Source organism: Osmerus mordax, chromosome 15 (assembly GCF_038355195.1).
Source record: "Osmerus mordax isolate fOsmMor3 chromosome 15, fOsmMor3.pri, whole genome shotgun sequence".
Lineage (NCBI taxonomy): Eukaryota > Metazoa > Chordata > Actinopteri > Osmeriformes > Osmeridae > Osmerus > Osmerus mordax.
This window is the reverse complement of record NC_090064.1, coordinates 9,194,318-9,211,954: the sequence shown is the minus strand read 5'-3', so window position 1 is coordinate 9,211,954 and position 17,637 is coordinate 9,194,318. Positions and strand designations below refer to the sequence as shown.

At 41.6% G+C, this 17,637-nt stretch overlaps 1 protein-coding gene across 1 annotated transcript; it reads right to left on the bottom strand.

Annotated features, from left to right (window-relative positions):
- Positions 1-12,457: 12,457 nt before the first annotated feature.
- insig1 (insulin induced gene 1) lies at positions 12,458-17,370 on the bottom strand. Its single transcript, XM_067252141.1, has 6 exons — positions 17,235-17,370; positions 16,625-16,975; positions 15,056-15,180; positions 14,604-14,770; positions 13,659-13,758; positions 12,458-12,658 (listed from the first exon to the last, which is right to left on the bottom strand). Exons 2-6 carry the CDS (start codon positions 16,959-16,961, stop codon positions 12,629-12,631), a joined length of 759 nt encoding a protein of 252 aa, XP_067108242.1. The 5' UTR covers positions 16,962-16,975; positions 17,235-17,370; the 3' UTR covers positions 12,458-12,628.
- Between the last annotated feature and the right edge of the window lie 267 nt (positions 17,371-17,637).

Below are 17,637 nucleotides of genomic sequence, written 5' to 3'. Positions count from 1 at the left end.
AAAGCATAGTTTTTCTAATATATTCCCAAATGTGACTATCATATATATTGGAGCGAGACACAATTTGTCATTTGCGCATCCAATTTGGTGCCATCCGTTTTCAGACTTTTCAATAAAAGTACTTCTATGACTAAACTAAGAGTAAATAAAAAGGCTTCTGACTGGTCCTGAAATACACTCACTCTGGAGTTTTGTTCTTATTTTCAATACGAGCCCTCGAGTGACGTTGGGACCGTTATCCTAGACACGTGCCTTCGACCAATAGACTTCAAGAAATCTCCCCACATGACACTGACTAGCGAGTAATCGACAAACGTCCAACCTCGCCTTTTTAAAGGGAAAGGACTCTGATATTTAGAAACATAACTTGCCAGTAACCTAAATGTGCTGTAACTATTAGATTAACAATCTGGTTTCAATATTGCATTTTTTTCCCATAAATCGAACGACTTGACGATGAACCATCACTCCTATCCACAAAAGTAGGCCTACATTACTAAATGACAATCGAAGCAGGTGCTCAATAGCGCATAACTTGTTAACTAGGAGAGTAATTATAATGTGGAAATTGAGTCAGAATTACAGTCTATTAATAGGTTTTTGACAGCTAGATCCATAGTTTGCTGAGCAGTCCCTCAACTGTTTTATTGTGAGCTAGGCTATAGGCTGTCCAACGCAGCACCCCATAATTGGCAGGGTGTGCTTCGAGAGTAGAATCAGCCTGCACCGAATACCCTCTCCAAATTAAAGAACTGCGTTTTTTCTCTTACGATTTTGATTCAACAAAGCTTTCTACATTTTTGACAGGTTTTTGACATTCAAAATATCTAGGGGCTCACGGACTCTTTGCGCTTTTGGTCACACAACTCACAAGGTAGTTCCCAGACCGTAGCTTTGCAGAAGTGTATAGATTGAAATACATGTATCTAAAAAACCAGTATCAACAACTTTATGAATAATTTCAACTGTATAGTGATTAAATAGTCGCAAGTGAGTCGTGATGCCGAGGGCGAGCAAAAATGGGTCCATATCCCTTTAAAATGAATCTGTGATGCAAACAAACTGTTGTGTTCACTGTGCACATGATATAGAGTCGCGCCAAAGACAAAACTTTGTATAACTTTGCTGACCAACTCACTGTGCGTTTTCTCTGAAATGTGGATATTAGGCGTGCGTCAACAGTCCCTGGTTTTTCATCTGAAGCGCAATGCGTAAAAGTGCATAAGCGAAGCACTAAGCGAGCAGTGAGTGAGGACCGTTGTGAAATGTATTGTTTTTAGTCCTTGGATTATACTTTGCACACTTAAGTAGCATTTTATATGTTTATGGGCTAATCAAAATAGGCTGTATTGGAATGAATTAAACAGATCATTGTGGATAGGTTTTAAAATGTTAAAAAATAGATAGCCTATTTTAAACAAGTGGGCATCAATGTGTGAAATTATATAGGGAAGTGTTTTATGCAAACGTGGGTCTGATTATTGTTGGCTGTGCGTAAATGTCGAGGATTCTATCTTGATTTAATACTTTGAGATGAACCCCTTTGCATTGCTCTGGAACGCCAAAACTGTAATCAAAAAATTGTATGGTCATTCTCAACAATGTATTGTCCTGCGGAAATGGTCTTTTTTATGCTTCAAAGAAAATGTATTATGATCATTCGTCTGAGACATTTCTTATAAATACGATGCATCTTTATTGCGTGCTCTTAATTTTCCATATTGTATATGGTTGTTTGGTCAACAATGACTGTTTGTGTTGGTTTTACTATACATGTTGGTTTTATGTTTTAATGATATACACCATACACAGAGCAGTAGGCTGGGATCAGCCTTCCAAACATGTGCTAATATGTCTTCTCTGTCTGGAAAAGATAGCACGTTCACAAATTCCCACCTAGAAATGTCGTAACATCATAATTCTCGATGGTTTGCTCGACAGACACTTTTCGGCTATATCTTATCTCTTTCTCTGATGAGGTGAAAGTTAGAAGTAAAGGATGTAATTAGATAGGGCCAGTCTCATGCTGTGATTGTTTCTCACTTGTGAGAGATGCCCAGATTATCTTGATCTCCGAATGGGCAGTAGACAATGGCGTTGCAGACAGGCCGCTACCGACTATGGTTGGCCTCTGCCCCCTTCTCCCTCTCACTGTGAGACGTGGCAAAACGGGTGGAGTGAGGAAATGACACACTTCCATTTGTATCCATATGTGCCCATATCCATATAGTTATTATAGCCATGTCTGGGTTGGAAATGTGTCAAGAAACGATGGGCCAGTGTGAATTCCCAAAACATATTTTCTACAATCATATAATCTGGACATTCTCGGTGTTGGTTATTTGGGATCAAAACAATTTTGGACAACGGTAATGGAACCCTTTTAAATCAATATGAATGTATCGGAACGACATGAATTTGCTCAGTATACAACAACATGGAGTGTGCGCAATTCTTTAATTTGAATATATGGATGGGTAAAGTGGTATGCTGTAATGGGTAATCTATGCAAAAAATCTCTCGTAGGCGTCATGCAGTTTTCTATTGGTAGCCTGGCAGTTACGCCCCCCAAAACGTAATAAATTGCGTAAAGGGAGTGCAGCAAGATTGTATTTTGCTGCCATATTTGACATGATCCATAATTCCGTTATTTAATATCTTCTACTGAGCTGATACCATGCACAGTGGCCATAATAGTTGTACAGAGAACGTAAATGATATGGTCACACCTGCTATGCTTTGCATGACCTACCCTTATTAGTCCGACTCAATTTAACGATGTCTCGAGCAGTACGAGTTAATTCGCATATCCGCACCTGTAATCCTCTAGACAAAACACTACGATCTGACAGCTACCCAACACTTCGTCCTGAATGGACACTGCCTTAGCAAGGGAAATTAGATAGTCACTCAGGAGCAGTCGGTTTTCAACGAATTCCTCAAGATTTAGTCAACACAGAGGTGATTCTGCAAGACAATATTTTAAAAAGGCTAACCTGTGGGTTTTCTATGCCACGATGGGCTATACGCAAACAGAGGAGTGGATAGCCAAGAATGGTTAATAAGGTCCCGTAAGCACTCCTAAAGTGGAAGTAATGCAGGCCTAAGAGGTGTTACACGCAACGAAATAGCCTATCAAATGACCATTGTCTGCTACATGTGCTTAACTAAATGCTGCAATGGTTCGTATTTAGCATTAGGATTTTCTGTGCTCCTTCAGGAAAGCCTGAAAGTTTCATCATCCTTAATGCCATGCATGCAAAAAAAACACAAATATTCCAACGAAGTCGACAATTAAAGTTCCTGGATCGATGCGACGTGTCTGCAAAATAATTCGAATGTTTTTAATTGTTTATTTTAATCTAGACATCATATGGGTGAGACCAGTCATTAATATTTTACATTCGTGAATGTTTAAGAAGTTTACAAGACAACTGTTTAGATGAACTTTGAAGTGTGCACACGTCAAATATTTTAGCCTATTTCATTTATTTATCTATCCCATGCACGTTCGTAAAAAGCCTTGACTCTCCGTATTCTGATCAATATTAAACTCCACTATTGAAATATTATCTATTAGCTTCGGACAACTGAACATATTGAGCAGAAAGTCTCAACTCTATTGTTATTTACCAACACTGTATTCAAACAAACACCTTCACTGCGTAATGATAAATCGCATAGGCCTATTGTGCGCATGTCCGTGTCCTAACCAATCTTTTCCCATTTATTTTTGTCTTGGTAGGGTTGTCTCAGACGTCATGAGGATACCATGGAATCAACCTCCATTACAAAAGGTGATGCAGAGAAGGATTTGTGAATGGACGCTATGGTCTGTGCCAGCTCACAGATCACAACATACGACTGTGAGACTGTTGCAGATGTGCCCTATCCGCACCCCCCCACCCCCCACCCCCCCTTCCCCCAACTCCGGACACCGTCTCTCCCGATGAATGGGATTGCTGAGATATCGGCTATGTCACCAGGGGTCGGCCCAAATCCGTCGGCTTCAGCTTCCTGTGCCTTTCAAAACGTGAAAGCATCTCGCCATTTGTACTTTTTTGTGGTTGTGTCCCAGTGAAAATGGCCTGTTATGATAGGCCTATATTGTATATCATTCGAGCACAGCTTGAAAGTCAATGGTCCGATAGGTCCACAACAACACAGATATCATGACCCCAAACACCACACGTTTGTGGATCTATAGCTCAAGCTGGGGCCTAACTAGCGCCAAGACAAATATTGTATTGCTATCCCAGTTAGGGCATCACAGAAGCCTGTGAAGGGCTATATGGCTACACTACCCCCACAGAACGACGGAGCGTGTCCCCACGCTTCACTGCACCAGCACTGCCCTGCTCCACTCTCGACATCCAATAGGCTATTGAGCTGGGAAAGGGGATTCAAACCCCGGTTGTTTCCCACTTAGCAAAGTTGAAAGTTCGATACCAGTAGCCTACGTGACAGATAACAGGCCTAATCTTTACTCTGATTCTGATGGCGGGAAATGATATCATTAAGAGTTGGTAGAACAACGCATACAGTGGTTTATTGCTGATTGACACGCACATTTTTTAATTTATTGGAACAATTCAAGTTTTCAAATTTCTTAATCATATGATCAATCAGTTGTAGCTACATCAGATTAGAATATGGGAATGTTTATAAAGGAATGTTTGGATGTCGTCCTGTGAAAGCAGCAATGCATGTTTACCACAGTCCTACAAACTACCACCGAAATAAATGCTTGCTTGGATCTAAATGAATGAAGGCACAGACTGCTTTCTGAGATGTGTATGAAATTAGATTTTAGCCACACATATTACTATGGGCCATTTAAGTATAGACATTACAAAGCCACGTCTGTGATGTAGTCGATTTAAAACCATCAAATTGGATGTTTGACATCCGCCTGGATTAGGTCAACGTTCACGTTCAAGGTCAAGTATATAGAAAGGAATAGGCCATGTGCAGTATAGGCTATAGGCTTTTAGACATTTATAAAGTAAAAAAGACAAATGTCTGTATATAGCCTATATGCCTAGGCATATTCATACAGATGGTCTGTCTTTGAAATGTACGAGAAATATATTACAATATGTTCTGACTATTATTGCTGACTCATATTAGTTTAAGTTGTATAGGCCTGTTGACCAACATGGAGAACAGCACTGTATGTGCAAGTTCCGACTTATTCTAACAACAACAAAATAAATATATTCAATTATGTAAAACGTTTAAAAATATATTTAAAGCAAACGAAAACTTTGATGTACTTCATCAAACGTGAAAGATGATGGCAAACTAATGACGTATGACTCTGCACGTGGACATAGCCTGCATGTGAAACTCTACAGAAATCCACCTTATGCCTAATGCGCCATATGACCATATGAAACCCTTCAAGATCAAATTATGTCTGCCGTTCAAGTAACTTTCACAGTACGACAAATTTGTTCCCAAATGCCCTTAGATACAGTGTGTTTCCATAGGAGCTATTATAAGTAGGCCTACACAAAGCTTTTTTTTGTGTCAATAGCAAAAGGGTATTATACTGTATGAAATAATCTAAATATTTACCTATTTATCTATCTAAACATGTAGAAAACAATTTACAAAGTATAGGCTAGTTGGAGTTTACAATAACTAAACCTAAACTTTCCAACTCAAACAATTATATAAGTATACATTCATAATGTAAAAATAGCTTATGTAATAACTTTAATTTACTTTCCGCCCCTTTGGCGTTGGCCTAATCATGAATAAACAATTCATAAAAGGGAATTTGGTATTTGATCATAGTAACAGGATGGCAACACTGATGAACACTGAAACCCGCATAGGCTATAGGTTAGCTGGACGTTTCACTCCTACTCGTGACAGTAAAGAATGGACGCCACGTGGTGGCTATTTCCGTAGGGTTAATGGGTTTAGATTCTCAGTCATACAGAACAAATACCATGCTAGGGGAGGGGGCACCCCAATGAATAACTATTGGCACAGAAAATCTGTTCATTAATAAACCCCCTGTCTTGTAACAAAAAGGCATATACCCATGCAATGTAAACATTTTGGAAGGTTGACCACACAAAAGCTGAACAATAAAGTTAGGGTACCTGTTCAAAACTGCCGTTCCGGGCCCACAGCAGAGTCTGTGGTAGGGCAAGGGATGCTATTTCGCGGGGTTTGGATGGTCTACATACCTCAGGCACCTGTCGGAGACGTCCGAAATCATTTATGAGCGTAAACGACAAGTGAAGCGAGACAGGTGGGAGGAAGCACTTGCTTCAAGTCTCAAAAATAAAACGTAATACGCTTTTCTTTCCACCTGCAAGCCTGCATAGCTTACCCCTTAGTTGCTCATACTTAGAGTTAGCCTAAAATATGCAGCTGGTAGGCTATGATATATCCGAGTTAACTAAGTTAAGAGAAAAAGGAAACTCTTCTCAGTGACTCCCAAGTAGGCTACTTGAAGTAGACTGACTAATGTAATTAATGTGGTTTCCTTTGTGTTTTGTGTTATTTAAAAGAAAACATCATCATAAATGTAATCATCAAAAATTAAATAAACTCGTTAACATTTTCTGTTTCATAAAGTGAAAGAAATAGCCTAAGAATGAAAGAAGAAGGAAGAATACGATCGAATTGAAATTCATAAACAGCCTATATAAAGGGTGCGTGGGTGGGACTGCAAATTGCTGGACACAAAAATGGTCTCTCCGGTCACGATGTGAAAGCCATTTGCGTTAGGTCTTTGGTCCCGTTTGCTACTTTAATTTTAGGGGAAAAGGTCAGTCAAATTATAAGAGTACTTGACCTCTTCTTGTGTGGCATCCTGCCCTCCACTGTCCCATTTAACTTGCTGGAATCTCATGAAAGCACATGTTCACGAAGGAGCACCTTTCACCCTTCTAGCAGGAGTTGTTTTTACCCCTAACACTTGGAATGTGATAGTGTTTCAGTCTTGAAGCCTTTGTCGATGGGTTCTAGTTTCCTGAAGCCCATGCCATAGGATATTGTCCACAAAGGGCGTCAATTATTTTCTTATAAAATATATTTTGTGATCTAGGGATCTATTTAATTTATTGTTTAAACATGACTCCGATTGAATGTTGTTCGTTCATACTGCTACATTTGACATTGCTATTCACTTGTTGCTGTGCAAGTTGCGTCTTATAAAATAATATTATGCTAAAACCTACATGAATGTCCAATAAAAAGGGTTAGTTAGCCTAATCTTGAACTTCTATCTTTGTTCTTGATTGAAATACGTTTCCCACATTTAGATATAGGCCCAGGCCTAGTGTCTGAATAACAATAAAGTTCATGTCACATAGCATATTGAATTAACTCGATGGATCAATCAGTTTTAAATTAGTGTTAACTTAAATAATGTTTAGACTATTATTTTTGTTTTCACGGGTTAGGGTCCTTCCACAACGTGTTAGATTGGGCTACGTGCTAGGTGCTCACTCACCAGGCCCAGACAACAGGTGGTACTCAGATGCTGTGTACCACCAGATGCTGTGCGCACAAGCACTTTTTGCCTTTTCTCTGGCACCATGAACCTCGATTCATCGAATTCCCATTGTCTGATGATTCAGAACTTGACAAAACAAAATACCGCACTTTTATGAATTCTTCCTATCCATGGGGAGACACGCCTGTACTTTATTAGGGTGCAATATATCAGGTCTACTATACTGTAATCCGGTCTGTATGAGTCGCCGTGTTTAATTTGCACGGGAACGGATTTGTTTTGGTAGCATGCATAATACGCCATTACCTGAGATTTAACGTGTCAACACACGATTGTCACTGAGAGAAAAGAAAAAGAGAACGACTCAAATGACACACAAAGGTACAAACACCAGCCGAGCCGTTAAAGCCCCGTAATCTCCATGTATGACAGTAGGCTACATGTTTACTCTTCAATAACGGGGATATTTGTTAAGTCAGTAGAATAAAGACGACTGAAGCTAGGCCTACTATAAAACAATGCGAATGTTACTGCTCTTTTTTTGTCAACCTACTATTTCTTTAATAAAAATATTGAACACCAAAATCCAGGAGTCATTTCAACAGGAATCCTAGGAATAAACGATTGCATAAATACAGAGAACATCTGAATGGATCTGGTATCACTATGACATGAATACAGAGAGAAAGCGGAGCAGCCTCAATTAAAGACTACCATTTGAATGGGAACTGAGTGGGTAATTTGAACTGCGCTGGGGCCTTGCTTGTGGCCCACTCACTTTCAGTCCTCCGTGGCATTTACTGTAATTCATTATTCCAGGCTGTCCCCGAGAGAGAGAGAGAGAGAGAGAGAGAGGGGGGGGGGGGGGGGGGTGAGAAAGAAGACAGGAGTGGACTCAGTGTAATGAAGACTCGGTGGACCTGAACGGACCTTCAGCCTCCTTTATCAAAGGCATCACGAAGAGCCAGGGATATTTAAGGCTGTTCGACTTCCATTTGTAGTGAGAAAAAAAATACAAATTTTGGAAATCCTGACACCATTTTTTTTATGTAGGCTAAGCAATAGAGTGAAAAACAAAGAAAAAGTATTGAATGATGTGTACGAATGATGAAGTATGTCCCAGAATTTTCCCAGAAAACCTTTTATGTTTGTATTGTCTGCCTGCTGGTCCACCAACTTTAACTTGAGGTCCTCGCGGTTTTCCCCTTCTGTGTCCACACACAGTGGAGCTGCCATTATCATTCTCACCACTAGGGGTCCACAGCTGTCAAGCCAATGATGTCCAGACCTTCTAAGAGGATAAATACTGTCATCTGGTGGTTACAAAAGCCATCGCCGCTGAATAAGGACGCTTTGTCTCCATGACAGGTGCTCACCTTGTTCAGCTTTGAAATGTATCACTGGGAAATGTGTATATAAAATCTTCCTATGATATTTATTTTGTTTTCTCCCTTTCCTCTCTTTTCCTCTCCCTTTTTTGCACTAGCTCTCTCTCTCTCTCTCTCTCTCTCTCTCTCTCTCTCTCTCTCTCTCTCTTTCTCTCTCAGAAACAAAAGTGAAATGTATCTTCATCAGCTTGTAGAACATCCACCCATCAACATGGATTTTCATATAAAACATCAAAACATGTCATTTAGACCCAATCCTATCTAAACACATCTAGTGGGACCGATACTATCAGCTGTAGACACTAAGAGAGAGAGAGAGAGAGAGAGAGAGAGAGAGAGATAGGGAACATATCAAAGCAGAGGCGCTTGTCAGTATGTGTGACAGAGCCCGCGAGGGTTTCTAAATGTGCATGGCGGGCTGACAGCAGTCCCTCGGCCAGGCTGTGTTCTACAGAGGCCCCTGCAGGGGTGCAGACAGACAGGCCTCACCATCAGGACCCATCCCTGCTGAGTTTGCCCCAGGTGAGAGACTACAGAAACAGCCAGGCCAGTGGGGTTGGCTGGTTGGTGGTAGGGAACACACACACACAGGCACACATTCACAAACTACCAAACTCACCCACATGCTCACACATACACACAACCACACATACCCGTTCACCTGAGGCAAAAGGAGGTGCCATACACTTCCACACTGTCATCGAGCCTGAGAAAGGTTAGTGTTTGGGGACTGTACACTGCAATAATGGAGCATGGATTCAAGCAACATGTAGAGCAGACGCATCTGTATATATGTGTGTGTGTAAGGGAGAGATTTCTTTGGCAGAGTAGGGGTAGTCTAATGGAGTCCTTTAGTCAGCTCTGGGTGGAAATGAAAGGCAGTTGAGGCCTGGCCAATTATTCTGCCTGAGCAGGGGAGGAGATGTGTAGATAGAGTGAGGGGAGGGGAGCAGCGTGTGGCGCTGGATGGCTGCCCTGTTGGGGGAAAGAGAGAGAAACAGAGGCGAGAGAGAGGGAGATGCTCTCAGCGAGACACAAGGCCGCAGCCGAAATGAACCAGATAAAATTGGCTGCTCTCCCAGAAATTCTCCCAGTGCAAAAGGTTAACTGTCAGTCCCCCACTAGGTAAAAATAGACTGCTCTCCAGAAAGGTGTGTCAGGAGGCAGAATAAGGACAAGCAGGGTGGCACTGGCGGAGGTGTAGTGGCTGTGTGTGTGTGTATGTGTGTGGGGTATGGGGGGTATGATAGTGTCTGAGTGACCAGCAGGGATGCAGGTTCAGGGGAAGGAAGGGGGTAGGGATGGTTGTTGAAAGGGGGGGGGGGGGGGGGGTAGACAGTGGGAGTGAAGGACAGTATAATGGGACTAGAGGCTGACCGAAGGCCTCAAGACAAAGGAGAGTCCCTCTCTATTCATCTCCCTCTCCTGCCAGACACAACAACAACATACAGGCCAGCTATCTTGGGTCCAACAGTGCTGCTATGAGTAATTAAAGGCCTGTTTATTCTCTTATAATTGCAATATAATGAGAGAAGGGTGTCTAAATTCCGAACCCCAAATCTGCCAGATCATGACTAACTAGCGATCTGGCTAGTTATCAAATAGAAATGACCAGGCAGGTTCTTAAATAGCAATATGGGCACATAGCATTACATATTTGTCTCGTAAGTCGTAACAGTTTAATTTTAGTCCTGTGAACCACTGTGCTTATACAACCATGGTTAGGAAGTCCTATTATCTACGGTATGACACATTTCAACTCAAATCTTATCATTTGTACAATACATTTTACACTTTGTAAACTAGTCTTTCTTTTATCTGTTCTTAGAACAGAATGTTTCCCCCAAGATCATTGCACAACACTTAAAATTAGACACAAGAGATTGGATGGTTGATTAAAATGTGTTACTGTTTTCTGAATACCGGTAATCCTGTCCTTGAGAAGACATGAGGGCCTGGGGTTAATACATGTCAAATGTTTCTGTTAAGTTTTCTACAAATCATGCAGGGGCCCATAAGTGGGCTTTAAGGTGAGACACATCCTCACGTGTTTTCAGTTTTTTATTTTCACTTTAAGGTCGTAAAAATAATACACAGTTGAAATATACACACACTTCTTGACACAATGAGACAATAGGTGCTTCACCAGCTTTGATAATATGTTCTCTTGTTTTCTAGCATGTCTGAAATCCTCCAAATCCCAAGACTCAGGTGTTACCCGATCTGAAAGATCATTTGAACAACTAAGTTCTTTAAATATCCATTTTAATCACTTGGTCATGTATCTAAGATACATAATATTTTACAAACAGTTTGACACAATGTGGGTTTTTTGTATTCTCCCTCTAGCGAGAGTAGTCATTGGTGTACAGTCTTGAAAGGCAAGTCATCTGTTGACTTGGTATACAAAAACATTGATGTTATTGCTCATTTCAAATACACACACTGCATTATGGTTCCATGAAACTATCTCTAAACATAGCCAGAAATAATAAATAAGAAAAATAGTCAGCTCTTGTATAGATCGGATTGCACTTTATTCCTCTACAGAACCCCAAACTGGATATCTACGGTAACACCTGTCTGATTATATAGAGAAAGCAATTATACTTGTGAGCAATATATAATTAAATATGTACAGGTAGTAAAACTAAAATGGTATAGTGACAAACGCACTCATTTCTATAATACAAAGGCAATCACAGATTGCAAATCTTTGAGGCTGAAGTAAAAATATCCCATCCTGTCTCTCTCGAAGGACGCATGTTCCCAATCATTATACTTTTAAACATCCCATTCAAAAGTATGATTTTGCTTGAGACTTCTAACAATCACTTGAGGGTGTGCATGTGTGTGGAGGGGGGGATATTAATCCAAGTAAATAATTAAGTACACTTTTACACCTAATCAACTGTATGCATTTTTTAAATGATAGATTTCACTGCTGTGGGACTAGGATCCATTAGGACCAGATTTTGCTGGAACACAGCAGTAGGACCAATATCTTCAGGGCGTAATATCATTCTGATACATTCAAAACATGGTTCTGTCATCAGTGATGGCATGTGCATTTGGTTTTGGGTCACAGGTGTTGGCTCATTCTATTTCTCATTTCAATAAATAAATACTTATTTTGGTTCGTTACAAATGGGAACATACAAAACTCCAATTCAGCCCTACAGTCTCCATACACAATATATACAAACACTTCCTTGATATTTTTGCTCACCACTCTAACATTTCCCTTTTTATGATTGCTTTAAAATCCAGGCAAAAACAACAAAAAAGCCAACATTGTAGCACCACTATTTTTCTTACTTTTATCAGTTAAGACCGACACACATCCACACACACACACACACACACACACTCTCTCTCTCTCTCTCTCTCTCTATCACCATGCAAAAAAAGAAAAGCTACATGGCTCACTCTCACACTGTAAAACTGAAACCATTCAACGTTTCACTTCAAAAGTTCAAATGACTGGGGAGGGCAGGACAATACCGGCCTGCTATCATAATGTAAGGGTGTAATAGCTAATGCTTTGTAGAGGAGTGGCAGGAGAACATCTTTTGGCCACAAGGGGGTCCAGAAGTAATGGCACATCAGAGTCACTTGGAGGTTTTCTGGACAGTGTTTGTTTGTTGCGAAGTAGCCAACAGTATGACGTGGGCTGCTGTTTCTTGTCTTCTCCTCAGAAATCTCTCTTCCTCCTGACCATCTGCATGTTCTTGGCGTTCCACTGTTTAGCTCCACTTCCTCAGTCCATGTGGGGCTTCTCACCACCGCCCTGGCCAAGAAAAGGGGATGATCGTGACGTTAGTGAATGACATCCTTAATGCTATACATTGCACTAACAATTCACACTGAAATGAGAGACAGAGCAAGGGATCGGCCTACAGTTATGGACAGACTTTGGAGACAGCTCTCGAAATAGTCCTGTCGGACAATATAGGAGGTCACTTCATCATAGTCCTCTCTGTCCTTTCTGCTGCCATGAACTCATAATAATATTAATAAGGTTTAAAAAAAATAATCCCCCCCCTCATGGGTGTGCATTCATAAGAGGAAGTGGGATCTTTCAGTTCCTTTTCTGTCCATGCCTTTGTAGTCAACCACAGTACCAACTCTTCATCATCAGACCGATGAGGAAAGGCTGAAAGACGACAAAGATCTTCTTTAAATGTTTAACTTAAAAGCCACTAGGCCAAGAACTATCCAGGAAATCGCTGATGCTGAACTAAAAGGACAACGACACATTGGTAAAATGTAACCACGTCTTAATCCCCCATACAGAAAGAATGAGCTGGGGAGGGAGAAAATATTTATTCAGGGAGAGCAAACAAGGACTTGTGCCAGCATTCCCAACTTCTTCACAAACAATAACAACAACAACAACAGGCGACCCTCTGGTCAGCTCAAGTGACTGGCTCGCCAGTATGGGAAAACAACACGCCTAATCTGCTTTCACGCTCTCCTGGAGTCCAAAGGAAGAACTGGTGCGATTCAGACAGGAACTTTAAAAGAGATTGAGGCATGTTCTGAATGGAGTTTATATGAACACAAGGCGGCTTCAAGTAGAGAAACGAACATGGAGAAGAGAAAAAAGCGGAGAATGTGTTTTGGACTATTAGCCTTGGCTTCCTTGCAAAAAGTCATTTTGATTTCAACCAAAATGTTTAGCACACCCTTATTTTCTCCCTGTAGGACAATTTGATGTACATGAACTCTGAATTTGCACTACTGGCACAAGATGGACTTGTCCCTGAAGTCGTGGTTTCAGGTCTTACCATTGCTAGCTGCCGTCCAATGTTACCAATAGTCACTCCCCCAGAGAAGAATATGCATGGGAGCCAGGACCGTACATACAGGAAATCTGGGGATGTGTACCTGCAAGAGAAGAGATCCACCAGCAGGTTGAGTTAGATTGCCTGTTCCAATAGTCAAACATCCTTTCAAATTAGATATACGCAAAGACAACCCCTTACAGAAAGCATGGGAACGTAGGCATTTTAAAAGACTGATCTTTGCTTGTGCGCTCATGTGTGTGTGTGTCTCTTAATTCCTAAATCCTTCTGCCTTCCTACACTCCTTCAGTCAACATGAGCAGCAGCAGCCTTTTGAACAGTTCTTTGTGAGGCCCTCTCTGGAGCAACAGAGCGCTGCCTCTCGGCAGGATGTTACTGAAGACGTGCCACTCAGGCAGGTACGGGGGCTGATAATTGGGTCCTCAAGACACATGGGACTCGGGATCAGGGGGAAATAATTGCGTTCATTTTCATGTCTCAGCTGTCAGCTCTCCTTGATGCAATCAAGGTGAGAGGAGGTGGTGGGGCTGAGGGAGGCTTATTCACAACGGGATACCTACCTCATCGTCAAGGGTGCGTATCCTCATCTCAGACTGACTCGCTTCTTTACTGGTTGCTTCACAATGATTACCTCAGTATCTATAAACTAACCAAACAGATGTCCCACTTGCTATAGTGCAGCTAGCAGATGATTTAGCACACAGCAGTGTACTCTAGCATGAAGTAGTGGGCATTCTGTCAGTTTACTCCCACCTTCTCCCTTTGCTGTCCCCCTCCCATGTTTCTCTGTTCATTTTATAGTGGGCATCGGTAAATCCTTGTGAACATACAGGGCATACGCGTGTAACATTGACCACACCAGTGGAATATGCTTCAATCGAGGAAGACGAGAACAAAATAAAACAAAGTCTTCTTCTGCTGACTTACTGATAAACACCATTGTAGACCAGCAGCTGGGTGATGACAGTGGCCAGGAAGGCAGTGGTGATGCCCAGGCCAAAGCCGCTCCTCGAGCGGTCAAACGTCCACCACAGGCCCAGGGACAGGGCCGCAAGGGTGAGAGACAGCTGCACGTTATTGGCAAAGTCAAGTTTCTGTGATGACCGTCAGTTAAGGGACATAGATAAGTCTGGTATTGCCGTGGGTTGATCATTTGTTTGTCTAAGAGCTCATAATCACAGACCTGATTTGGGGAACATTACTGACACGTAAAATATCAACCCAACTGTATTTGTAGAGTTCACATGGCCACTAGGTTTGGGCATCCTAAAAAGGATATGCTACATATCAGGATACCTGCTGCTACTTTGTTGTGACCAAACAATGAGTATATGGTATGCACGCTTTCAACATTTCCAATTCGTGGAAGGTAAGGATACAGCACTGGCGTGGTTGATGCCGACAAACACTGCGATGCACCTCATGACGCTGGCCCACTCCCTTTTGAACTTGTGAGGCTCTCCAAGATGGCTGTCTATGCAGGGATACAACAGGCCAACAACAGCTGTGAAAGGAAATGAACATGGCTTTAAAAACATGTTTTAAATGAATGCACAATATTGTTGTTTCATTACTTTGATACCATAACTAATTATTTGCACATGCTGGGCATTCACATTCAATGACATAAAATAAAAAAATACAAATATCTTTTAACTATTCTCAGACGTTCATTTCTTAACGATTGTGTTGCCTTCGGGTCACATGACCCAAAGGTTCATAACGAACCATCGTTGTGTTTACCCAATTTTACCCAATACAAAAACAAATAAAAATAATTTTCTTTTAACCTTCGCAATGTGGGGGGTCTGAGACAGGCCACCGGTTAAAAGAAAATGCTTCACTTTGTTTTTGTATGCAGTGAAGTTGTCGCAATACAACGGTGGGTCACAATGACTGATGGGTCAGAATGACCCAAAGATAACACAAGGGTTAAATAGTTTGCTATTTTGCAGGTTCAACCTTGGTGGATGAGAGCACGACAATGTGGGGGAGGGGTTGGACAACAGTTATTTATTTAATTTCTACCGCACATGACTTCCTTGTTTCTCTTTCTAAGCAGTGGCATGTTTCAGGCAGCAGCCAATCACAAGTTGTGGGGGAAGTGTGTCTGCAGACTGCGTCACAGGCCTGGGAGGTGCAGCGTTGAGCCCCCGAGGGGACACCATATCACATTATAGAACAGAACTAATTCTAACCCTATTGTATTTTGCCTTACACTACATAAATCCTAAATTAAAGTAGCAAACAAGACTCCCAAGGAATTTCCTCCACAGAAAAACAAATAAATATCTTGTTTACAAAAGTCTGCAGCTAAACCAAAACATCGCAAGTAAAAAACATTTAGACAACCCAAATTAATTCAACACCTTTGATAAGGAGCAACACTTATGTAATGTTGAATAATTATCTTACAACGTACTTTTAATTATTATTCTTAACCCTTTTTTAAAAGACAAAGTTGTGTCCTCTGGGCTGCAGGTCTGTGTGCACTGCATAGCCGCTCTGAGGCAATAGACGCAATCTGCAGCCGGATTGGCCTGTAAAGCTCACCCGTTATGAGAACAGCCATTCAAAGAGCAGCACAGCCCACCATGTCCGGCTGTTTCTATGGAAGCCTATTGGTTGACTATTGAAACACTACTGTACGTTCCCAAACAAAAACACACATCAATATGGCTTGCGAGAACACTTACATAACCGATAACAACAAACATAGACGATTTCCCTAGCTGACTTTTGTTTAGCTAATCAGTATGAAACTGTGAATGGCCACAAAGACCACCATATCTGGCAAGCTGCTGGTCGCGCCCATCCCCCTCCCCCGACATTCCATTGCCAAATAAGTAGACAACTTATGATCAACGTCTAACTCATTCATTCTCATGCATACAAAATAACTATAAATGCTTATGGTGACATCTGATGTGATGTGTCAAGCTACTTACCAGCCGCTGTGCCACAGCAAGGGGGGATCCACCAGGCAGATGAGAACAAAGTTGTCATCACCTCTTCAGGAAACAACGTGACATTTCTTTGTACTTGCAGCAAGTTCAACACCAATGCAAGAAATACTCCAACGGTGAAAAGGACGAGACCCCGCCGAATCAAGTTTGTTGTTCTGACGTTATGTAGAGACCCGTAGGCATTGCTGAGTACTGACGTTATTATGGACATCATTTCTTCGGCCTTTGATGCGACCCAGTTTGCTCCTGATAAATTATTGGTAGATTCTAGCCTTGATGCACAGGAGCAGCTCCAACAGTGGTCTTCGAGTCTTGGCATTTGGCACTTTTGAACTGAAAAACATGATATCGGTTAAACTGCATTGTAGATCACCATATCCTGCCACGGCGGCACTCACGTCGAGTTGTGAGCTGTATGGCAACAACGTTAGAAATACATACGATATTCCTAAACACACAACATACAGACAAAGCCGCAATAATAGGCTATATTAAAGTAAAGACAGTTTTATCAGGCATATTTACCACAAACATTTCAACTTGATGATATTGGAGTAGGCTAGATGACAAAAATAATAGAACCGTTTGTTACCTTGGTCTTCAGACGTCTTCACTGTCTGATTCAGCGATGGTCGACCCTCCTTATTCGCACCTTCGGAAATGATTATGGTGTGAGCTCTTCTTTGCCCTATAAATCTCACGTTGTTTGGTCACATCATCGTTTGAGTGGTAAGCAAAAAAACCTGCTATTTCATTCCTGGCCGCAGACCTAATTCCAGACACAAGCTTCCTCTGCAGAAAACAATCACAGCTGTGTCGGGTGAGCTGAGTCAGCCAATAAGAACGAGGCGGGCGATATGACGCGACGCCACCCCACTCCCCTGTGCTCGGGACAGATACACGAGCCTGCCGCCTGTGCTTATGCAGTCATGCTGTCTCGCACGATAGCCTATGCATGAGAGGGTGGAGCACAGCAGAAATGACTCAAGTTAAAT